This window comes from Fundulus heteroclitus, chromosome 3, assembly GCF_011125445.2.
Source record: "Fundulus heteroclitus isolate FHET01 chromosome 3, MU-UCD_Fhet_4.1, whole genome shotgun sequence".
NCBI classification, from domain to species: domain Eukaryota; kingdom Metazoa; phylum Chordata; class Actinopteri; order Cyprinodontiformes; family Fundulidae; genus Fundulus; species Fundulus heteroclitus.
This window is the reverse complement of record NC_046363.1, coordinates 39,593,391-39,619,147: the sequence shown is the minus strand read 5'-3', so window position 1 is coordinate 39,619,147 and position 25,757 is coordinate 39,593,391. Positions and strand designations below refer to the sequence as shown.

Sequence of the window (25,757 nt, the reverse complement as noted above, 5' to 3'; positions counted from 1 at the left end):
TTTACTGTTACTGACTGGGCTAAAGCAAGAAGAGAGGAAAACATGGCGCGTTACAGACTTAACATCTGGAGTGAAGCCGTCATAAATTCTGCACTTATTTATTAGAGTCTGTCACTCCTTAGCTCTGTGCTATCATGATTAGCCCTATTCTTTCATTCATTTGCAAATAATTGCTGTTCAGACTGAACCCATAGATTATCTTTTCCTTTTCCTCATCACTCCTGTAGGACCCAAACATGCCAGGGCTGCAGAAGACCCAACTTTGGACAACTTTCTCATTATTCCTGGTTAGCTTACAGACTTTTGTGCTCGAGTTTTCTGCTTGGCTGTCATAGCCCAGCTCAGGTATAAAGGAGGCAGTATAAAAATAACCGGAGGCTAAGACTGACCTGACTTAGCGGTTTGAATGAAAATTTGAAAGATATCCCTAAAGAAATAAAGCCCAAGAGGATAATAAGCAGATTTCTCAAGAGCAACTTTTAGGGGAGTGAGGCCAAAAAAATGTGCATCAAAAGAGGGTTATTATCACCTCAGAATTGGCAAATGACCAATGAAGGTGTTCTTTTTTTTTGCTCCCTTTCTTTCTCCATCTCCTGTCATTTTCTCTGCTCTCTCCTTTCTCTCCTGTCTCTCTCAGCACCGCTCAGCGCCTCTCAATGCTCAGCCTCTACCTCCCATTTCAAAATCTTCTCAAAAACTTACGTTTTGGAAAACGTATCACTTAGAAGGTTAAATATTATAGAAATATTTGCCACCATCGATAAAAAAGATCAAATCTGTCAAAAGAATTTAGCTTGTCTTTAAAAGTAATGAAGTGAACAAAAAAAGAAATAGAATAGAAATACCTTTATTGTCCCACAGTGGGGAAATGTGTGCTTAACAGTGGCAAAAAAAAAACAAGTCAACAGAAGACACCAGACTAAAATAAAAGATTAAATAACGTGAAAAATGCTGAATTCAATGATAGGCTGAGCAGCAGAAAAGAAAGACCCAAACTTCTCAAATGAAACAAAAATAGTGACAAATGTTTATGCTAGGTCAGGACTGGTTTTTGCTGCAAACCAGATTGCTTGTGTCACCACCATTTTAAAGATAATAATAAAGGTTGTTGGGTCATCAAAGGTCACTCAAACCTCCTCATATTAACTAAACCAAACAAAAATGGTATCAATCAATAGCTTGACTTTTGTGCTGGTTTGTACTGTTAAAATATTTTATTGTAGTCCTTTTAAAGATATTAAACTAAGAAGGAAAAATCCAAAGTGATATGGCTGTTGTGTTTGGCGGCAGAGGCTGTATGACCTTTGGATGACCTTTATGTTTATATATATATATATATATATATATATATATATATATATATATATATATATATATATATATGACAGCTTTAAACAGACTTGCAGATTTGTGATTATTTTGACTTGATCATTTCAGTGTTTGACTTGAGGCCCCAGAGTTTCATATGGAATGCTTTGCTTTGTCTTGAAGTCACTTGGAACTGTAAAAGATCTATTTTACAATGTTTCTATTTGCAGAATTATGTATTTATTTATGCCAAGCAACATGGAAGGTAAGCCCAAACTAAAACCAATCACACCCAGGTACTGGCCAGCAGTGTCCACTTTAAATGCAATACAATTGATGAAGTACAAGAAAGCCTGGTTGCAACAATCCACAAATGTACCAGCTGCTCATTTTAAAGGTCTAATGCAAACATTCAGGCCCCTGCATTGTAGCTAAGGAAAACTCTGCCACTAACCAGCAGGATCTTTAGTAATTTATGGGAAAAATCTTTTTGGAAAATGAAAGGATAGTGGTTAAGTAGTTATGAATTTAAAGGTGTTTTTTTTAAATCATGATCCTGTAGTAGAAGACATATTTTTTACTTTCTCAGCAACTGTTGGGTTATTTGCTTAAGGGACTTGGTGCTATTCAACAAAATCAATTTCTCTCGGTGCAGCTTTATCATTTGGTCTACCAGAAGCTAGAGCACAGCCGGGATACGGCAGATTTTCCCTTCTAAAATTTCAAAGATATTCTTATTTCCTGAAGTGTTTTTTTTTTGTTTTTGTTTTGTTTCATCGAACTACTCTACATTTTTCTTCAGCACTTTGTTGCAAAAGGTGCCAGGCTTCAGTCTATATCCAAATACTGACATCGAAGTCTTCTTTTTGTCTTCATATACTGTTCCACCACCACCACTGTCGTTGCCTCTTTAATGCATCACACCAGTCACACAGAATAGAAACTTTAGTCTCATAGTTTTACAATAATAAACAGATAGTGCAGGCTTACTGTGCTGGTGGCGCAGACTGATGCGTTGTGTTGGGGTGGCACGTTTGGGATTGGCTGGTACTAATAATAATAACAATTGTGCACCTGTATCCCTGAATTTTCTAAAAAATGGCTACTTAAACACTGCATTGAATAAAAAAAAACAATGTAGCCATTAGGCCTGTAGGTTCCCACAAATAATCGATAATGCCTGAGACACTCCTGGAGATTATTCAGGGCTCCAAATTGGATTAGCAGAGACGCTTCTGCTGGCAATTAGTCAATGGGAGTAGATGAGCCGAAGGAAGCACAAAGCTATTAATTAATGCTGAGGGGAGGATGGGGCCAGTCAGTTCATGCAGCAGCAATGAAGCCGTGAACCACTGTAAGAGAAAAGATGTCAAGCTAAGAAGCCCATCAGAGGAAAATACGGGAGAAAGGCCAGGAAATCAATACCACCCTGAGCTTCTCTTTTACTTCTGTCAATGGCAGATGTGAACACAAGTGTTCCTGCAGGCGGGCTCCAACAAACTTTAACAGAAAGTTTGAGGAGTGGATTGCTGACAAGTCTTCTCACATACATCAGCTTTATTAGAAATTGTTTTTGAGAACTTTGTAACCTCCAGGAAAGTGTTTTTTTTTTCTTCCTTTCTGTAGTGTTAGAGAAAACTACAACAGAACAAACTTTATATTTTTAGTCCGAGCCTGATATTGCTGAATTTTCTCGAAGTCAATCAAAAGCCAGACGCATTGAATGAAGAGTTATTAGGAGTTTGGTCTAATGTGTTTGATTATAGTTGGTTGTACAGTTGTGTGTTTTTAACGTGAGGACGTCAAATAACCAAGCTCTGAGCTGGAGCCGGGCTTACAGCAGGAATCCAGAGCTGCTTTTAAAACGTGGCCTAGTCTGACACATCCGTCGAAGGTCTGACTCACGCTGCCATGTTTAACATGAGTGCAGCGTGGAATCCAGCGGCGCCATAGCTGGGAACTTTTAAAGCAGGTCCAACAGAATTAGCATCCATGATTCACTGTTATAACACCGTTACTTTAATGCTTTTTTTTAGGCCCTGAGTACAAATGATTGATTTGCTTGGGCATTTTGAATATCAGTCTCCCTTGGTGAAGCGACATTTTTAAAGTTAATTTCATCAAGGGGTTGTTGGCATACGGCTTTTGGTTAAAAGTGCAGAGGTGGGTAGAGTAACCAAAAATTGTACTCGAGTAGCACTACTTCAACATATTTTAACTCAGGTAGAAGTAAAACGTAGTCAGCCAAGAAATTACTCAAGTAAGAGTTAACAAGTATTGAGTAAGAAGGCTACTCGAGTACTAAGTAACTGGTCATAACAGTTGATGATTTAATACTTAAAAATAATGTAATCGGATTGGCAAAAACTGGTATTTTAAAGTCAAAAGATACATTGAAGGCACTGAAGACTCGAGAAACGCTTCTAAATATTTTTTTTAAACATTAAACTTGAAAGCAGTACTTACAGCAGTTAATGTATATATAGTATGTTAAAACAGTGCAAAGTACTTCCAATGACAATATCTACTGTTTGCTGTAAGTTAATTTGACCTCCAAATGAGGTCAGCAGATAAAAACCCAGATTTTATGTTAAAGTGAGACTTCTTGTTTGTACACAATCTTTGTTATTTTAATGTTATTTTCTGTCTCTCTGGTGCATTTTTGGTTATATAAAATATGTTCTACTCCTACATATTTTACTCAAGTAGGAGTAGTGATACTTGAGTAAAAATGTGACTCAAGTAAAAGTAAATAGTACAATGCAGTAAAACTACTCCTAATATGGAGGACCCCATAATAAAAGTTACTCAAGTAAATGTAGCTAGTTACTACCCACCTCTGAAAAAGTGACTTACAGTATAAAGTATTTTGTAAAAGCGTTATTTACCCTTTGAACTGTTTAGTTTTTTTATGTAACACACCAACACAAAGTGGTGCCTAATTGTGAAGTGGAACAAATATGACATGGATTTCAGAATTACTATAAAAAAGAATGGGGGACGGGGGGGGGAATAATTAAGTATAATAAATTAAGTATGTTTTTCTTTTAATACAGAAATAGAAAAATTAAGCTTTAAATGTTAGTGATGAAGCTTGTTCCAGTGAAACTGAAGAAGTTAAGGATTGACTTAGTTTATCCATTACAATGAAACAAGAGGTTGTCCTAGTTGTAACTTTAGAAAAGTTGGACAAAATTATTTTAGATCAGAAAGTCGAGGATTTACTCAACTTATTCCTTTGTTAATGTAATGTTTTTCTTTTCCTATCTAATATTTCCTCCTGTAATGTTTTTCTGTTCATGTACAGCACTTTGATTTGTCTTGTTACTGAAGAGTGCTTTATAAATAAACTTACCTTGCGTGTTTGTCCAGCCAAAGGTTTCCTTCATTTCTAAGCATCCAACCACAAATGACACATGGCACATGGATATAATGAAACTGGTGTATTTCTAATAAACTGGACACCCATCTTCATCATCACCAAGCTCAAGTCAACGAGTCTCTACTCTCCATCCTGCTGGATTCAAACTTCCTAGTCAACTCCTTTGTCTCCCACTTGTTTTTATTGTTAGTTAGCCTCCCTGCTACCTACTCGCTTTTCTATTTTTCAAAAATCTATGCAGCATTATTTCCTGCCGGCCAAACCAGCCTCTGCCACTTCACAGTAACCTCCCCTGACTCCCAGTTGTCACTAAATCTTATTACAGCGGTTACTGAGGCGGAGATGTTCCATGTTTCCTGGCAGTCTGCTTGCCTTCAGGTACAGTCGTCTGTGTTGCAGCCACATGCTTTCAGCTGTTTGACTGTGTTCTGTTTTTAGACTGAAGCTGTCAAAGTTTATTCGCCAGATGGTTTATCACTGCAGGAACGTAGTCGTCTGGATAAAGACAGACACGTTGTAAAACTTCTTGGCAGGTTATTGAGTTGGCCATCTGTCCGTCTCTGTACCCTACCGACCGGCTTCAGCGGCTAAACGCAAACAGTCGGTAAACTCGTATTCTCTGGAGACGGAAGTCAAATGTGATTAAAAGCCTTCGGTGTTATTTGCAGCTCTTTCAAGCAAAAAATGAGCTGCTGTTCCTAAGTACTCGGCATACAAGCCATTTCTAGCCTCTCATACGTTGAGGCTGTTCCTGAAGCCAGCTAGGGATGTCGATCAGCCGTTTCTGCTGCGCTTTGGCCACAAACGAGAAGCTCTAAGCCTGTCAAGATGGATTCTGTCAGGATCCCAATCGGCCAAACCTCACGGGAATCCAGTTCCCCTCCAGCACAAGAGGGAGTCTGGCAAAAAAGTGTCCGTCTTCCTCATTCTTAGTGGGAAAGCTTGTTTACGGTTGCATGTAAGCGTCCATCTGCGTCACTCATCCCCCTGCAGAAGATGCAGATCGGCTCATGCAGAGCTCCGGTAACTCGTATCGGGTTTAGGTACAAGGATGTGAAGATGGCTAGCTTGAGAAATGAGAGAGTGAAAAAACCCGTTCAAATCATTTCAACGCAAACAACAGCGCTTCATTTATTTACCAATCATTTCACATCAATGAATCAATCAGATTTTTACTATGGAGCACTGTTTGGTCAAATGGGGGGAAAAAGCTTTTCTTCAGAGTTAAAAAAAAACAAAAACAAACATGCAATTAATAGATAACTAGCGTGAGACTTTGATTAAAGTGCAGAACTGAGAAGATGCGATTATAATACAAACTGAATTCTGAAGCACCAGAAACAGATCTGAACATTAATATTCAACATCAATAAAACAAAACACTTTGACAACAGACAAATAAATAAAGATAAAACAAAAAAACATGTCAAAACTGAAGTTTAAATTAGTGCTAAAAGCAAAAGTAGAAAATAATTAATGACAACCACCCCAAGTAACAATAAATAAATAGAAAATAAAGTGCCACATAATGTGAAGAATAAGTGAGCGACACTGGTGCCGCTTTAAGGTGTTACTAAAGCAAAGATCTTTTAAAAACACTGGTGTGTTTTCACAAATAGAAGAAGGGGCAGACGTTTTATTTTAATAGGTATAGACTTATCTAGTCCAGTCTTGATACAGGTATTTTAATATAGAGATGATTAAATGCAGTAAAACGCTGTTAAACGGACCCATTAATTTGACACCAAAGTGAAAGGTTTGAATCAGATCGTTCATTCATTGGCCACCTGAGTAGTAGAGGCATATTTTATTACAAAGCCTACAGTGTACACAACACAGGAGGATGCGTTCTCCCTTTTGATAAGCATGCTGATTAAAAAGGGCTCAAGGGAAATAATAACTTTGTTTATTCTTTGAATGATAGCTTACTGCAAGAACTGCAGTGTATTTTGTGAGTCAAGTACGCAGAGTTTAAAGACCTGAGTTATACCAGACAGCCGTTGACTGTACGTTTGGAATTTTCCAGAACTCCCAAAAGAAAAGAAAGTTTGAGGTTATAGTCCTGAAAATTGATTTTGAAACTGGAGCAGAGCAGGTGTAGCGCACAGATAAAGTGCACTTTATCTTCTAGTTGCTCTAAGTGTGTGCCACAGCATCAGTTGTGGTTGGGGTTGGCATTTGGCATCCCCGGGCAGAGCGGATCAGCACCTGTGTCAAGATGATCCGCAGCCAAGCAGACACAAGCCAGGTACAATTTACCAAATAAAAGGATAACTGAGTTGCTGGGAGGCATCGAGTGAGCCGGCTGCGTCTGAGGGCTGAACACTGTTTTCCCTGAGAGTCTTGGAGCTGTGAGAACTCTTTCGCTTTTTTCTGATTGAGGTATTAACCTTCACAATCCTTCCAAATAGTTTTTTAAGTGGCGTCCCATTTCACGGTATCCTTAAACCCTGTGGCATATAGTATTGCGCTATGATATAACAGGGTTTTTTTTTCACTAAATGTCAGAATATTGCCAAAAAGACCTAAATTCAACAGTTCTAGAGCAATTGTTCTCAAATGTCTTTCCAAGTAGAAAAATGTCAGGACATCATTTTAATCAGTCATACAACAGTTGTTTTTTTTTTTTTTTTGCTAAAATAAAAATTTAAAATTCTTTGTAAAAAATATTTGTACCAAATGATCAAATTCCAGGATGGAAAAATAAACAGGAAGTCAGAAAGAAGGGAAGATGACGATTTCTCACTAATCCTGACCTCTAGATGCAATGTTGCTGCAAATATAAAATGTAAATGGCCAGAGTGTTTGTCACACTGAATCATTTCCACACATAAATACACGTAAAACATCCATTGGAGAACAAGTTAATTTACTTTTTGAATATATAAAATACAGAGATATATTTTCATTGATGCTTCAGGTAAAGCTTAAACCAGTGGAAGTAAAAGACACAATGTTGTTTTGGATGTCATTTATATTGCAAAACTGGTTAAATTTATGGGTCTTTTTTGTGTGTGTCGGGTTTTATTTACATAATTAACAAGGTGCATGCCATTTTGTCCTGTTAGTCTTGTTTTCTTCTGTTCTTCAATCACCGGCTCCTTGTTTTCTTTTCACATCACATCTTTTTGATGAATCCTTCAGCAAATAATCATCCTGGTTTTACTTTTTCTTCATTCTCTGTCAGATCCTCGTCGTCATTTTTGTCTCTTCAGTCTTTTGGTTCCCTGGTGCTTTTATTTTAGATTAGTTTTGACCAGCTTGTGCTCTGTTCATCCTGATTTTAGTTTCTTTGATTTTTTTTTTTTGTGTTGATTAAAGATGTCCTTGGATTTTGTTCCTGTGCCTCATCATGATACAAACAACCAGAGTTTCTAATAAAACTAATCTAATAAAGTAGTTATTTTAACTTTAGCAAACTATAATTTTTTTAGTTTTGTTGAAAGCTATCCATAAGTCGGGTACTCACACAAACAACATAAATCGTTGCAATGTCAGAGAAGTTTTTTTTTTTTCATCTGCTTAGCCTCAACACACCGATGATGAGGTGAAAACTGTTGCATTCCTTTAAAGTAGTTTATCGCTTTGATTTTACGAGTCGGAACGGAGAGACAATAATAAAACGTCAATAATAAAACATTCTAATAAAGTAGTTTTATTCTCTCTGTAAAATATATTTACGTGGGCGAGGTTGCTGACTGGCTGTGGATGATTTGTTCAGCTGTTGCAGAATGCATGCACCGGTTAGGCATAACATTATGACCAGCTGATTAACTTCTCTGTTCAATTTAAACCAGTTTATCTTACATGACGAAAGGCACTTTAACTACTATTACACACATTCCGACTTTTCACCAAGGCTCCAGTAGTGTGTGAGCAGGGGCGGTTCTAGACAGGGGCCAACAGGGGCCCATGCCCCTGTAGATATGACCCTGGCCCCTGTTATGGCCCCTGTACTAAAAGCATGATGTTAAATAAACTTCTCATAATTATTTGCAATGGCAAAGAAACCATAACTGTTTGGTCACTTTGACCAATATTATTTTTTACCTATACAGCTTTACTCTAAAAAGAATTTAAAACTTAAGATGTTTCACGTTTAGCTTTAGCCGTATTGAGCTGGGGGCAAAGTTTTCAACTGCTAGATCAGGTGTCTGAAACCTGCAGTTCCAGAGCCACAAGTGGCCCACTTAATATTATTACACAGTTAAATATTGCCATTTTATTGTTTTTAAATTTTTTTGTTCTGTGCCCCTGTGAAAAAACACTGGCTCCACCTTGGCCCCCCTGGTAAATTTGGTCTAGAACTGCCCCTGTGTGTGAGATATGCTGGTATGAAGTACAGCTAAAGTTCCTAATGCTGTTTCTGGTAGAAAAGTGCCAGAATAGCCACAGATCAGGCCGGGAGCCGATGCTGATCCCTGTCCGCTACTGTAAGCATCAACAGTAGCGGAGCATCAGGGCTGGACCATGGAGCGGTGGAAAAAAAGTGACCCTGGTCTCGTGAATCATGTTTTCTTTTACATCACATGGTCGACTGCATCATGTTTTAGTGAGGTGTTTGCAGGACCAAGATGCAGACATGAAGCAGCAAGATGAGAATAAAGATTAAATGATGACCAAAGTGAACCTATAACAATAAAGGATGAGGACTGAGGGGGAAAAGAGAATAATGGACACAGCAGACTGTGAGGAAACATGGAGATTTAACACAGCGTGATACAAAAAATAGCCCAGAATGAATTAACAGAAACCACTAATTGGATCACATGGTAAAAATAAACATACTGAACAAGGCACGGTCCCAGGAACTTAAAGAATCAGTACAAAAAGCAAAAATCCCTTTGGATCATGACAGATTGGCTGCGTCACTAAGCTTGGAAACACAGGACCCCCAGGATGGGCGATAGGAAGGCAGCAGGGGGAGGCACTGAGCAATGCCCTGCTTGGATCCTGTCATCCATGTGGGTGCACCTCCTACCTTAGCGTTGCTGAAGACGTTGTTCATCCATTCACAGAAATGTTATTCCCTGATGGCCGCAACGTATTTCAGCAACCTATCGAACCCTGACACACACCAGTTATAGTTCAGCAATGGTTACAAAAACACAACAACAGGTTCAATATGCAGACTTTGTCTGTTATATTCCCAGATCTCGATCCTACCCAGGATCTGTGGACTGTGCTGGGCAATCAAACCAGATCTATGGAAGTCCTACCTTACAACCTTCAGGACTTAAAGGGTCTGCTGGTGTCACCATGCCAGATACCCAAAGCAAACCTTCAGAGCTCCATGACTCCACAGGTCATGCTGTTTTTGCTGCAAATGGGAACCAAACAGACCATTAGGCTAGTGGTCATAAGGTTATGCCTGATTGGTGTATATGTACACATATGTGTGCATAGATGACTTCTTTCTAACATAGATATCATCCAAAAACTTTTGTTTTGTTTTTCATCAACAAACTAAAGGAAATTTTCAGTAAACAAAGACAAAATGGCTGCAACCACAATCAGAAGCCCACCTTATTATTTTTTTTATTTTTTTCAGTTATTTTTTTAACAGTTAACATAATTATTTTCTCTGCGATTGAGATTTAAAAACATTGATAAAAAAAAGCATCCCATATCTTGGAAGTCATTTGTGCTTCATAAAAAACAATTAAAGGTGTGAAGGAAATGATTAGATATTGGACAATCAATCAGGTTCTGATTAGGATTACTTTTTAGGGAAATCCCAAATTCATTCATTTTGTACACATCAAGAATCCTGATAAGATTTTGGAACAGGAACCGTGTTGCCTTTTTTCTAGCGTCATATTTTTCAATCATATCATAAATACCTAACTTTTCGAATGGCCTCATTATAAACATTCAAAGATCCAATCATTACATTGCAATAGAAAGAGCAAGTTTAATCTATTTATTTAGAAATCACACCGAACAAATACATTTTGTTGGATTATACATATCTGTTTACAGTTTGGACTCCTTTAGCGATGAAGGATAATGAGCAGATCTTTGCAACCTTTTTTGAAAATAGGAAAACGGCAATGTAAAAAAAAAAACTTTACTTTATTAGATTAGTAAAAGAAGAAAGTTGGCTTTTCTTTACCTGCACACTTCATTTGTAAAGGTAGATAAGCAAAATGATTATGCTTAAAGGTGTCAATCCATAAACATCCATAGACACTAAGCCTTGTAATGTCCCTTTGTAATTTTAGGCCAAATATTCCCTAACTTGTTTTGTTTATTTGCTTGTTTCGTTTTCTACTAAATAAAGAAAAAATAGATGTAATGTTTTACTTTTGTGAAAAGTGAATAACAAAGAATCCAAAACTTTATTTATGTAGACTTAATTTTTCAACGCTATCGCCCTTTAATTAAAAGCATTGCCGATTAATTATTCCTCCAAACTAAATTATGAAATAAATAAATAAGTTCTGTCGCCGCGTGTAGTTCTTAAATGAGTCCACCAGGTGGCGGCGCTGCGCTACTGCTGGACATCACATAATCTCACACTTTCCAAAAGCTCCAGCGCGCAGTTTCTCACCACCGTATGGACCAACACTTCCTCCAGGTTCTCAAAGGTGTTCATGCCCTCAAACGTGAAACACCACAACTGACCAAAACAGAATACTTTATTTTTTATCTTTCCTTTCTTTTCTTTGTCTTTGCGAACAAGCTAAAGACTTAGTGCAGCCCATATCCTCATTTTATGGACCAACACTAAATGTAATGTACATAGAAACAATCGTCGCACGTTTAGTCATGCCAGGCTCTTGGCAAGGTCTACTGTGTTGTATTTATATTTCATTTAGGTGTCTGCACATTTAGGTAGAGCACATCACCCCAGTTCTAAAGTTATTACACTGGCTCCCTGTATCTCAGAGAATAGACTTTAAAATACTTCTGTTAGTCTATAAATCCCTAAATACATCACAGACTTGTTATCAGTATATCAACCATCCAGACCACTAAGATCTTCTGGCTCCAGCCTACTCTGCAGAACCAGAACCAGAACTAAACAAGGAGAAGCAGCATTTAGTTCCTATGCTCCGCTTATCTGGAACAAACTTCCAGAAAATTCTAAAGGTGCGGAAAGCCTGAGTTCCTTTAAATCAAGATTAAAAACACATTTGTTTAAGATTGCCTTCAACTGTTCTAGTTAACTGAATTACCACTTTTTTGTTCTTTTTTCTATCTACATTTTATTCCTACTTGCTTTTATTCTGTTTTATTTTGCTATATTTTAATCACGTAAAGCACTTTGCATTGTCTTTGTACTGAATTGTGCTATATAAATAAATTTGCCTTGCCTTGCCTTGCCTTGATCCAAGTTCACTGCACTCCACAACACACACGGTCTTATAGCCAGTAGCTGCTGCAGTGACCTTTGTGCGCCCATGGTGTTGGAGGTTGGAGTCTCTCGTTTATTTATCTAGCTTTAAAACACAATACTGAGGATATAGTCACATCTTGTACCTGTAAGCATTTCAGTGTTTTATTTTCAGATGTCTCGTTGCTTTATACCTAATTTTTTTAAATAATACCTACTGTTAGTGTTTGCATCTTTCTCATCTTGGCCAGGATAAAATAAAAACCTCTTTCCTGGAAAAATAAAGGTTAAAAAAATAACAATCTAGTCTACTTGTGTGGGAGTTCCCCCAAAGTTTTTTTTTTTTTTTTGTTTGTTTTTTTGTTAATGCATGCACAGAACCTGTGTAGTGAGCGGTGTTGAGGTTGCAGAGCATTCTGGACGGGTTGCATTTTTTAAAAGGTAGCTCTCAAAATTTTTGCCCGGGTTCAGGCCTTGGTCAGCAGGAATTTGATGCAGGTGAATAATAATGATACCTGTGGCAAAAGCCTCACTGCTGCAGAACCGCTGCTTCAGCTCACCCTTCTGATGACCGAAGGATAGAGCAGATTAACTCAACGCATTCTACACTCTGCATAAAGCTGTGTATTTTTCATACGAGAAGATCCCAACAAAATGTTAGCTAAAACAACGATCCCCCTTTATTTAGAACGCAGTGATTGATGAAAACTCTCATGAGCCATTGCATCGAAAAATAAAGGGCATACTTAAATTTTTTGTTAATAACTAAAACTTTTTGATCTGTAACAATCATTATGTAGATAATTACTCTAGAGGATGGATTATTTGGTCAGGATTATTCATCACAACTGGCGATTACATGCTACCGCGGCCAATGACTATTTCTGCCTCTGTGGATGTTTCTCTGCAATTTTAGAAACTGGAGCATAATCCAATTGTCAGCAAACGTGGTAAAATCATCTATGGACGGTCATGCGTCAGTAAAGAGAGGAGTGGTTGTGCACAATAGGTTTTCAGTGTTTTCTGCAGTCCAGCCAGTTTCCATGTGATGGAGGTCACATTGAGCACAGTAGTCTTGATTCTCTAATTTTTGATAGCGTGGTGGTTTTACAAGCGTCGCATATCTTTACTTATGCCATGTATTGTTCACCAAGCTCCAGCAATCGTTCATGCAGCCAAATAACAAGGCAGTAAAAAGCTAAAGTATATTCTGTTAGAGGCATAAATTACAAAGTGCTACAAATACATTTGTTCCAACAGCTCTTTCAGAAGATACGACATTTAAGCTTTCGTTAAAATGTTTCCCAGTTTGCTCCATTAGAGAAAATAAACATTTAAAGTTACATGACTTTGTCTTATACTTCCTATAGCGTTTTAAATGTTTAATTCGACTTTGTATGGTAAATGTACAGTGCCTTCCAGATTTACTTGCACCAAGGCCTCATAATAAACCCAACCTTTTATTGCAGTAGCAGAATAAACCTGCTGCAGTTCTCAAACAATGTGCTTCCCATTCAAGCATCCTTACTGTCAGCACTGTAAACTTTTGATATTTTCTTTGTTTTTTCATCACGGTTCCAGTACTTTTCTTCTCTGACTGTATTTATTTAATTAACTGTTAGGGATATTTATATTCAAGGAAAATGTAAAGTCTTGGAGTAATGATTAGAAGCTCCTGGACACTCTACCCCGCTAAAATGAAGTGTTGGAACATTTCTGGATGGGGGGATGTTCATAATAATTTAACTTTATTGATCCCATAATGGATAAATTTACTTCTGCATCTGAACCCATCCCCTTGGGGAGCAGTGGGCTGCTACTGTGCGGCACCTGGGGAGCAAACAGGGGTAAAGGTTATTTACTAAACACTAGTAAATAACCAAACACCTAAGGATTGTGACGGTGATCAGAAACAAACAAAAACAATTAAGTGTGTGCCACTGAATAAGTATTCCAAAAAAAAAAGTTAAAAAACAAAACAACTGGACTTTTTCCGAAGTTTGAGGACCTTTCGCTTCCCATCCAGGAAGCTTCCTCAATTCAAATGTCTGGAGTAGTGTGGAGTGCCAAGCTTTATATTATTGCCCAAATAGGCCTTATTATGGCTTAGAGAACAAATTAGATGCAAATTAAACCGAAACTGGTCCACCCCTTAGAAATGGGGAGTCATTAAGGTCATAGTTGGCCTCGCTTACAGGGGAGATGTGATCACCTGCATGGAGTTGAGGATTGAGGTGAAAATTGAAAGGAATCAAACCTATTTACCTACCTTTGTTGTAACACAGCAGCAATACATTACAACACAGCAATAGGTTTGATTTCTCACATAAACAAAAGAGATCACATTACCCCAGTATTAGCAGCTTTGCACTGGTTACCGGTCCAGTATAGAATCCAGTTCAAAATTATTGTCCTTACTTTTAAAGCCCTGCATGGTCTAGCTCCTCCCTACATTTCTGAGCTGATACAGCTCCATACTCCGACCCATAGTCTGAGGTCACTGGGCCAATTATTGTTAGTGGTCCCACGCACTTATTTTAAAACTAGAGGGGATCGCTCATTCCAGGCAGTGGCTCCGAGGCTGTGGAATGTTTTGCCTCTCTCTTTACGCTGCATGAATTCTGTTGCTTCTTTTAAAAAGCAACTAAAGACGCTGCTATTCAAGCAGGCTTTTAATTAGACGTGTGGGTTTTATGGTTTCGTTTGTATGTTTTTTTTAAAATGCTGTTTAGTATTGCTGTATACTGTTTTTTTTTGTATTTGTATTTTACTGTGAAGCACTTTGTGATTTTTATCTGAGAAAAGTGCTATATAAATAAATTTTACTTACTTTACTTTACTCATACATTTGAACTGAGGAAGCTTTCTGGATGGGAAGCGAAACGTCTTCAAACTTCGGGAAAAAAGTCCAGTTGTTTTGTTTTCTATCTTTTTTTTTTCTTTTCTTTTTTTTTTTGCAATGATCATGACCTGGATGACCTGGAGAATCTTCACCAGCACTGAATAAGTACTGAAATGTGATTTTTTTAAGTAGGAAGTTTGGACGTTTTTGTGTAGGAATGTATTGATACAGTAGCCTAATATATCTTCTTTTTGTTGTTTAATGTGTATAGAGTTGTGCATCATCTTTCGTCCCTGACTCAGTTTAACCAGGGCCACAGCTTTGACTTATCCGCGTGCAACGTACGTGCCCTACCTGGAGGATTGCTATGGCAACAGGTTGCCAGTGGCGACGGGGTACCTCCTTGCCCGTGTTTCCACTGCGATGAGCGGCGCGTCGGGAAGGAGGGAGGGAGAGAGAGAGAGGGGGGTTCACAGGGAAGGGTGAGGTCTGCCGGGCTCAGTCGCCGTCCATAGACAGAGGGAAAAAATCACCACAGTCAAGCCAGGCTTTTCCCTTTCTGCTCGGCGAGGAGCCCCGCGGTCTGCCGGGACGCATCGGTTCGCTGCTGCCATTTGTTTCGGACCGAACCGTCGCATCCAGCGGAATGGAGACCTGCCGCTGACGGAGACTGTGCAGCTCCCCCCCACCTGATAACAACAGGTTAGTGTTCGGCCACTTTCTCCTGCAGCTCACACCACCTCCTATATATATATACATACAGCTTCCACTGCTGCATGAAGCTTTGTTTTATTATTATTATTGTTATTGCGTTTTTTTATAAGCACGACATATGTGGCAGATTTTAAATTGTGGAGGGAGGCGCAGGACTGTCTCGCGGATGCAGGAAGAGAAACGGGATTCGGGCACGTTTCTAATCGCACGCACGTGCACGGTGAGGAGCCCAGCTGTGTTCAACGTAGCTTCTTTTATTATCATTATTATTATTACTTCACATTTCACAGCTGGATTATTACAACACGTTTTGCGTTGAAATAATAAATAAATAAATTGGCGACATCACCGAGCCGGGACTGTCGGGAGATTCCTGCGCTGCATCAGTAAACCAGTGGGTGTGTCTACCTATTATCACGCTTGTGTTCCAGCAATTTGGATGTAATAGCGGAGCAAATCAGAACCAATTAATCTGGAGCCATTCCTGTTGCTTTTATTTTTAGGGCATTATTTGTTAATCTTTTTTTTTTTCTTTGTATGTCATCAAATGAAACATGACACTGTCTATATAAAGTTGGAAAACAGACATTTTAATGAAAGAAAAACCTAGATTTTATAGAAATATGCTTACCTTTACCTTTTCACCAGGCTTAATATTACACAAATGCATTTGTTTCGGTTCAAATCAACAGCACAATGTAAAAATATATAGTTTACTGGTATAACATGTAAGAAAACATGATAAATATGTCGTTTTAATAATATATATTGCACTAGATGAATCATAAATAGGCATTTTATTGTTCATTTTTGTAGTAGATTATTGCTCTGACAAACTGAAATGACTTTCCACGAAGCTTAGCGATTCTATTAACCTTTTTTTTTCTACTACACAAACGCCTCGTGAATTGTTTATTACGCTTATTTATAGCAAACACAGACTGTGCCTGCAGCTTACATCAACATACCTAAAATAACCTGCTTGTTGTTCTATATTTGGCTCTGTATTTCTGTCACATTCCGTCTAGACTGACATCTTTATGCGTATTTTCCCCACAGAGCGATCCTCGGTGTGCTCTTGAACCAAAATAACTCATTCTGGTGAAATTTCTTTCATTTGTTTCCCCCCTAAAACCTGACATGGTGTAGTGTATTTGTGTCTTCATCTGGTGGCTATTCCAGAGAAACAGACGTTTGTCTTTGAAAAGCATTTGTTGAGGAGCAGAGACAGATAATGTGATAATGTAATACTTGCTATGATGCTTTTTTTTTTTTTTGCCCTTTTTGACATGTAAAGCTCCGTCTTAAGTTGTCACTGGGAGCTTAACAGTTTCTTTGCGTGTCTCTCTGAAACTACTGTCAAGAAATGGTCCCAAACTGTGAGCGCTTAGTCATGGAGCCGCAGATGATATAAATGCTGGGGGGGCTTTGAAATGAATTACATAACCTTGTAACAAATAGCTGACTGGTTTCTGGCCTAAAGTGATAATACTGTGTAACCTGGCTGTGTCGTTGGAGGACAAGCCGATGACAATATGACAGTGAACACTGATGGAATGCCAATTCGCCAAAGAAAAACAACCGTGTTGCTTATCTTTTTTTCTTTTTTTCTCAGTGAAAGCAATGAATCACTGTAGTGCAATATGATTTTTGAGCTTTAAGTGTGATGGATTACACGCTGCTGATCAGTGAGGCGGGGCTGAAATCTGCTCGATCTGTGTCTCTCTGGTGAGTTGCAGAAAGACCCCGTCCCCCCCACCACCGCTCCCCACCCCCCTACCCCCCCACCCCTCTTTAAAGGCAGGAGGAGAAAGCTCCTCTGCTCGTCTTGTCACTTTGAGTCGTCTCATGACACATTCAGCATTTCTCCGAAGTGATTGTCAGTGTCTGAGACGGCTCTTCGCGCTCACTGAAGCATAGCCGAAGGACATAACCCCAAAACAAAGCAAGAAAAAAAAGAAAAAAAAAGAAAAGATATGACTTTTGGTTATGTAAACGTTACCCAGAAGCATCTGCCATGACAAATCTCGAAATGACTTGGAGGAGCAAAAAGATCCAGTGGTGTCACGTGTTTAACAGACCCAAGCAGAAACCATTTATTGTCATTTCATTGTAACAGAGCTTGTAACATTTTCCTTGGATCTTTAACAGATTTGAGGGAAAACTAATAAATGGATGGACAAATAGATGGAAAAAGCACACAATTGATACAAATATATACATTAAGATGTTACCAACATGTTTCTTCTGACCGGAAGTAATATTAACATTTTGGAGTGGCTTTAATCTGATCAAGAATCTGTTGAGACAGCTAAAGCTCAGGGCAATGGAAAGGTGGCCTTCAAACCTCAAAATAAAGGCTCATTACAAAAGATAAATTCTTAAAAATAACAGAGGATTAATGAAAAAAAGCGGGTCAGTAATTATAATAAGGATTGTATTGCTATAATACCAAGTTACTATTGAATTTCCAGTCATAACTGAGAAGGATATGATTTAGGGCATGGCATTTTGTAATAATTAATAAAAATACATTGTTTTTTTCAGAGCTGATAATACGTATACGTTATTTTATTATCTGTTAATCCTCTCAGAAACAACGTTCTTAGTTGAATGACATTGATTTTACATGTAAATCTGCCAGAAATACATGTAATTTTCTCTCTCTCTCTAACTATGGCAACAGGTTGCCAGTGGCGACGGGGTACCAACTGTCATTTCAATCTATTTTATAAACTTAATAAACAGAAATAAGTATAATCACCACGTGTCAGATATAGTATAAGCCATATAAAAAAAATATCTTTAAAAGCTTGGATGTCCCCAACAAGGTTTAGCAGTCTTCTGCTGTTCAGATGAATTCTGTTTTCGGCCATATTTCCTCACTGTGGTGATTTTCTCTGTGAGGGGAACAGCTTCAAACGGACCCACATACTGTTTGGGAATTGATTGAATTACCCCTGCCTTGCCTATAGAAAAGGAAAACCACTGTCTTCTCGTCTAATTTTTCGTTTGGGCCCCCATGTTGTTTGAACAAATGATTCACACAGCTTCCTGCCAATTTCACCGAGTGAGAAGAAATGTTGTATTTTCCGTGATGCTCATATAAATGAACGCCAACTTCAAGGCTTCAAGGGTAGACGTGCGGTAGAAGTCCGCATAATTTAATCACTTTCACTGCATAATTATTCCCATCGACTAAATATCAAACATTGATAAAGCCTCCAGGTGTAAAGGCGAAACAATACAGAAATGACTCACAAATGCATTATTTATAATAGTCGACAGAAACTTTTATCTGTGGTCTTTAAAAAAACAAAAAGAAATTTAAAACAAATTGTAAATAGATTTCTGATTTAAGGCAATATGACTGTAAAGTCAGTGAGTTTCTCTTACCTAGGGCTATCATCTAATTAGCAATCAAATACAGTCTAGTTTGGTGGTTATGTAATGGGTATAAATGATGGATGTACCCCCTCCATTTAAAATTGTAACAGATGCAGAACTGCCTTAAAGGGATAATCCTTTTTTTTTTTTCATTGGGGTCGTTTGAAGTACTTGTGATTGGCCGTCTGAGCCGTAGGAGCCGTCAGAAAAGTCTCGGTTTGGATAAGAACAGAGGATTTGCACTGATGAAACCAAGCTTACGGCTCCTCAGAGTGAAAAACAGCTTGAACTTCTTAAATGTCGCCGCTGTAAGAGAGAACGCAACGCTCTGTTCTTTTTTAACAACTTTATTTAACAAAACAGTTTTTGTACGGCTATATTAAAAAAACTGGAGTCTTAACATGGTAAATCTAATTAGTTTTAACCACAAATTACAGTTTTGACATCATGATTTGCTTTAATTGAGCACTTCAGCGCTGTGAAAGGTATTTGCACCCTTGCATATTTATTTTTCTGTTTTGTCTCCTTTAAATCTTTTAGATCATCAAAAATATTTGTAAGGCCAAAGAAGACCAGATTAAAAAATGGCATTTATTAAGGCAAAAAGCTTTACGAACCAGTCCTCTTTGAAAGGTAATCGGACCCTAAACCTAACAACTGGTTGCGCTACTTTTGACAGCAAAAACCGGCATCAAGTGATAACGAGCCTTTTACATCCCTGTAGAGAAAGTTTGGTCTAATCTTAATTACAGAAATGTTTTAAGAAGTGGTTGAAGCATGAACTGCCACAGCATCTCAATTGGATTTAAGTCCAGACTAAAGATCACCCTAAAACCTTGTTTTGTTTAAACATTCAGAGATGGACCCACTAGTTTGTTTCACATCTCCGTCCTGCTTCATGAACCAACTGTGATTGAACTTAAGGTAAAAAAAAATGATAGCCAAACATTCTCCTTCATGATGTTTTGGTACAGATCACAACTCTATTTTTTTCACCAATCGCTGCAAGTTATCTAGGTTCTGAAGTGCCAAGGCGGCACCAGAATGGCATCATGGCTGGGTATGATGTTGTTTTCTTTTCCTGAGAGGCTGTGTCTGTTAGAAATAACAGATCGCTCACCTTCTGAAAAGTTAATTTTTTGTGACGTCAGTCCTCAGAATATTTCCCTACAGGTCTTGGGGATCATCAAGCATGTTTTGTCTGCAAATATGAAGCTGGGCTTTGAGTCCCTTTTATTTATTTCACAGTTGGTTTTACCTTTGAACGTTCAGCATGAACACCGCCATCAGTAATCAATGCTCTGTTGGAGTAATTTTAATATGCTGGCCACTTTCTTTCCAAAATCTTGTAGCCTACTTCATGTTGTCAGACAGGTTCTTTTTAAGTCGTCTTTTGAGTCGATAAAACTGCCATTAAACTTGCCTGTGAGTGGCTGGTCACATTTAACTCAGCTGTGCAAAAACTGTGATGAATCACAGTTATAATTTAACAAGGAAGGTTACGACTTTTTCACTACACTGCAAATTAGCTTAATTTCTACAAACATCTAATTATTTAAACTGAGCAGGCTTACTGAGATATGTAGTTACATTCGCATCGTTCAGAAAATCCCTTTGGATTTTTGCTCAGACAAAAATGTCTGTTTGTTAACAAAATCTAAAGTTAAAGCAAAAAAATAAAACATTTTGTAAGTTAAACCAGTTTTAACCAGCTTAATTTAAGTAACAAGGATCATGCTTGTTTGGTAAAGCAGATGTTGAGGCAGAGTTTGCCTAATTATCCCGTTGCCATTTTGTACCCAAATTTTGCCATTTTATCCCTCCTCCTTTTTTTACATAAAAAAACCTTTTGTTCCACTGAGTAACAGCTTACTCCTCTTGGATTTTAGGTATTTTAATCAGTCATTAACATGCTAAAATGTCTTGTGTAATTTAATCTAATGGTATTCCTTTATGTTATACTCTCTTTTCACTGCTTTAAATTAACTGTTACAGAGACAACCAACATGTTTACTGTTAGTAAAAGTCAGAATAGTGAAATGAATGTTATTCATAATTTATTACGTTTGGTACCACTAAATTAGAATCAAACACTTAAAATATACTTTCACAGACCCCTGCCTTGGCCCTGTGCTTTCTTGCAGCATGGTGGGGGGGGGGGGGGGGGGGGGGGGCGGAGTGTATTTAGATTTAGCAGTTTTACAGAGTAAACATTAATTTTAACACAGTGTAGAGCACCATTTCAGATGCAATGCCATCTCAAGGCAGTTCATCTACAGTTTTGTATAATCCAATTATGTCCAATTTCTATTCATCTGAATCTGATTAATTTCAGTACAATGTATCTAATTTCATCCATACTATAAAGCATGTTATAACAGTGGAAAGGTGACACTTACTTTTAGCTTTCTCTCCCCAGTTTGTGTCAATCAACTCTAATTTCCAGCTTATAGACATTAATCAAGCCACAATAACTCGGAGGGACCATTTGCTGGTAGATATTATTCAGTGGAGAGATAACAACATTCACTTATGACCATGACTAAATACATAATATGAACCATTTTACCTCAACACATACACAAAATGACCAGAACCCACTTTGGGGTGGCAGTATGTCTTAATATTTAAATGCCTTTAAAGTTGCTTAAGGTTTTAAAAAAAAAAAAAAAAAAAAAAAAAAAAAACAGTAATAAGAAAAATAAATGTTGAACTAACCCAAATTTATCTACTCAAGATTCAAAACGTGACTTCACAAATCAATGAGTAAGATCATATGACATTTTTTATACCCTGTAGTAATTACATTTGTTCTATGAAATCCAGTGTGTGTGTATATATGTATGTATGTATGTATATATATATATATATATATATATATATATATATATATATATATATATATATATATACTGTAGATATACTGTATCTATATATATATTTATATATATATATATATATATATATATATATATATATATATATATATATATATATATATATATATATATATATATATATATATATATATATATATATATATATATATATATATATATATACACTGTAACTGTTCACTGCATAGTAATCAGTCCCTCATCTTTGTGCTGTAAACCTATCTGGAATTATGCTTCATTGATGCAACCTTTTCTGGGGAAGAAATTCATTTTTCCTCATACCTGCCTGTGCTAAAAAAAAAAAAAAAAAACTGTCTCTCCGAAATGTAAATTGCTGCTGCAGATATGCTGCATATCAGAGTTGCTCACAGAGGACAGGATTGCAAATGTTCCCAATATCAGCCCGCATAATGATGCCAGTGACTTATCTCCCTCCAGACCACATTGCCTCCCATAAACATTGCATAACTAAAACCCCATGTTGACAGTTCAAGCCCCCTGAGCTGTTCAGATTCTCATGCCCAAGTGACTCCCCTGAGTTGTTACTCATTGATTGGACTTTGTGGCTCCAGTTCCAAAAATAGACTCATCCACGAGCAAATTTGTCATGTCCTGAGACTTTTTATGTCCATTCATGAAGCCCGAGGAGCCTTTTTCTTTTCTGGTTTTACTGTACCAGCTGTGAAATCTCAGGGGACACCATCTCTAATCTATCTGTTTGGGTTTTCTCACAGGTTGTATCTCTTGAGCTCATCTTCCTCTCAGAAATCTTTCAACAAACGACAAAGAGCTGGAGCCGAGACGGTCAAGCATGGACGTGCCCAGGATGGCCGAGGGCCTCTTCAGCAGCACGCTGTCCTCGTCGGGAGGGGGCCACCACGTCCCCTCCTACCTGACGCTGGAGCAGAAGGCTGCCTTCGTCTTCGTGCTGCTGCTCTTTATCTTCCTGGCGCTCCTCATCGTGCGCTGCTTCCGCATCCTGCTCGACCCTTACCGCAGCATGCCCTCATCCAACTGGACAGACCACACTGAAAAAGACACGTTCGATTACCGCATCGTTTGAGGAGCCCAAACAAATTAGGAGAAAACTTTTGTTAATTTCTGTGATCGGATGCTTTACGAAGCCCTTTGGCCCCAAGTTCAAACGACTGCCGATTCACTCGGAAAGTTGAAATTTTTCTGAAAATCCTCTGAATGTTCGGATTGATTATGGCATCGGCGATTTGTGGTGAAAAACGTTTAAGAGCTTCTCTTTAAATCTGAATTTTCTCAGCCATTAAATCTCGACCAGATTCATAGTTTTAAGGAAATCTGTCAAACCACCACTGCCATTGTCACACCCGAATTTTATCATTGTGAGACAGTAAAGCTATTTCTATTCTATTCTATTGGAGCCCATAAAGGTTCAGCAGAGTTAGCGACTAAGAAGCGAGTTATGCTTAAGTTTCTAAAACAAAGACTTCAGACCTGACTTAGACTTGTCCTTTAAAGACCTGACTTAGACCCAAGGTTTGAGACGTCAATGCCATATGCACACGACAACAATCCATTGAAAATGGAATGGTTTTCCTGTGTCTGCTAACATATCTGCGTGACAACTTTTAACTTAGCGATCGCTGCGCACAACACACAAAATTAAACCAAAAAACAGTGTAATTGCCTTGTAGCACCACTAGTTGGCGGCGTGCCCTGCTTAATGCTTAAAAAGGCACCGCCACTAAATAAACTTTCAGAACGGGAGGGACTCTAACGTGCACAGACGACGAGGATGACTGAATTATAAAACCACACAGAGTACATATTTGAGGCTATTTCTTAACAAAAGCACTTGCGCAGTGCGTTTAATTTAATATCCAGGGACAACGACCCGTTCGTGTTTTGTTGTTTTTTTTGTAGTGACCAAAAAGACCGTACGGATGTCTCTGAGAATGAACTCTGTATTAAATGACAAAAAAAACTAAGCCCTACCCGTTTGTGAGATTGTATTGTCTCGCTGTTTGGCTAGCCTCACTATAAAGACACTTGAGGTTCTTCAAAACAAAAGCACTTCCTGTTTGATTCATGCAGAAATAAAAAATTTTTCTACTGATTTCGCGTGAAAGGAATTGCTAATTTATGTTTTTAGCGGGGGGGGGGGGGATTTTACCCAACAAACTTTCAAAATAACATTTCTAGCATGTTTGTTCATGAAATGTTCATGTGTTAAATTAAATCTGGATTTGACTCTATAATCTAAAGCAGCTCTGTGTATTAGGCAGATGGTTGCCACTGATACTGTGGGAGGGTTTTAATTTCAGCCATCAGAAACTTCAGACTTGACTCAGACTTGCCCCTCAGAGACGTGAAAGAGCTGAGACTCGATTTGGACTTCTTCTTTAAAAAACTTGATTTAGACTCGGAAAAAAAATCTCTCTTTCCCCGCCATCCGTTCTTTTGTGGACTACCTCACTCGTCTGTCTCCCGTACGATGGTGTTTCCTCACAGATCACACAGGGTCCAGTGTTTTTTGATATACAAGCCAGATCAATGGTGGCAGTGTTTACATCAGATCACATCCTAGAATTTTTATGGATAGTGTAGACAATCAGTGTTTAAAGTAGCTTAAAACAAATGAAGTGCGACTAGTGCGGGTTGTTGAGGTCGTTTTTTTAAGAGTATTTTCTTAATTCGCAAAGAGGTTCAAAAGACTTTGTGTGATATGCAGGCAAAGAGGAAGTCGATTGCCTTATGTCTTTATAAGATGCATAAAGGTTCTAAAAAAAAAAGTGTTGTTTTAGCTTCATAAAGCAGGTTTCACAAACAGAAAGAAGACATTTTTGCTTGAAAAGCTCCCTTTAATGCTTAGGAATGATTTGAACAAAGAAATGGCAGCAGTGAGTTACTCACTGTTGCGTGTGTGTGCGATGGGCAGAACAAAACTAACTTAACTGTGTGTGTCCCTTCAGTCACGGAGGGGTTTTTGGTGTCATCGAGTTTAGACGTAAACAACCAAAAGAGGTGTTGAAGTTACAAAAAAAAAAAAAGAGAAGATAACATTTACTGTGCTGTACTGTGTGCCTAACCTAAAAGATGTTCTTGGAAAAAGAGAGAAAATGGATTCATATTCGGGTATGTTTTTATTTTATTTACCGTGTGTGTCTGTGTAAATGAGCGAGTGCATTAGTGTGGGGTGGCAATTTAAAAAAATGAACTGAAAAACAAAAAGAAAAAAGAAAAAACTAAACAGCATTTTACTGCCTGCAGTTGGTATATTGACAGTTGGTATGCCAGACCTGCAGAGTGTTGATGTTGAAGATGATGAAGCGTTTTCACATCCAACCCTTTACAAACTAATGTTGTGGCTCTTTCTTTGGCCAACTTTTCAACTGTGCGCCTTATAGTGTAGATTGTTTACAGTATCGTAGGTGGCAAACACACTGGGAACTCCACTGCAACAGTGTCTTTGCTCTTCACCGATGTCATATGATTTGTTAAAAATGACTGAAAAAGAAAAAAAGTCTCTGATCTCGTCCCTGGTTGGACACAAAGTGAACTGTGATCCTTTTTGATGAAATGTAATGTTCTTGTGGTCTGCTGTGGCCTTTTACTGCATAATGCAGATGTTGCAATGTTGTGCTGAGGTGAGTTTTCTCTCTCTTGCTCTAGTTTTTCTTCCCCCCCGCACGTGTATTCAGCAAAGTATCCTGTCTGTGCATGATAAATGGTGACGTGTTTTAATCCCGATGTTGTCGTTGTGGGCCAAGTTGCTCAAGCAGCATTTTTCTGTCCGCTCTGGAGCTTTTTGTTTCAATCTGTTTTGTTTTTTTTGCATTGAGCCGCTCTTCTTTTTGTAATAAAAATGATAGGAGTCAACAAATCACTATGATGTCTTTTATTTCATCGTGTTGT

General features: G+C 38.1%; 1 protein-coding gene across 1 annotated transcript; it reads left to right on the top strand.

Moving 5' to 3' along the window:
• Positions 1-15,306: 15,306 nt before the first annotated feature.
• LOC105937654 (cortexin-3) lies at positions 15,307-25,346 on the top strand. Its single transcript, XM_021324723.2, has 2 exons — positions 15,307-15,573; positions 22,604-25,346. The coding sequence occupies exon 2, from the start codon at positions 22,681-22,683 to the stop codon at positions 22,930-22,932; it is 252 nt and encodes an 83-aa protein (XP_021180398.1). The 5' UTR covers positions 15,307-15,573; positions 22,604-22,680; the 3' UTR covers positions 22,933-25,346.
• The last annotated feature ends 411 nt before the right edge of the window (positions 25,347-25,757 follow it).

Excerpts from the sequence above, each read along its gene's own strand:
- LOC105937654 (XM_021324723.2), top strand. The coding sequence starts at position 22,681 with ATGGACGTGCCCAGGATGGCCGAGGGCCTCTTCAGCAGCACGCTGTCC.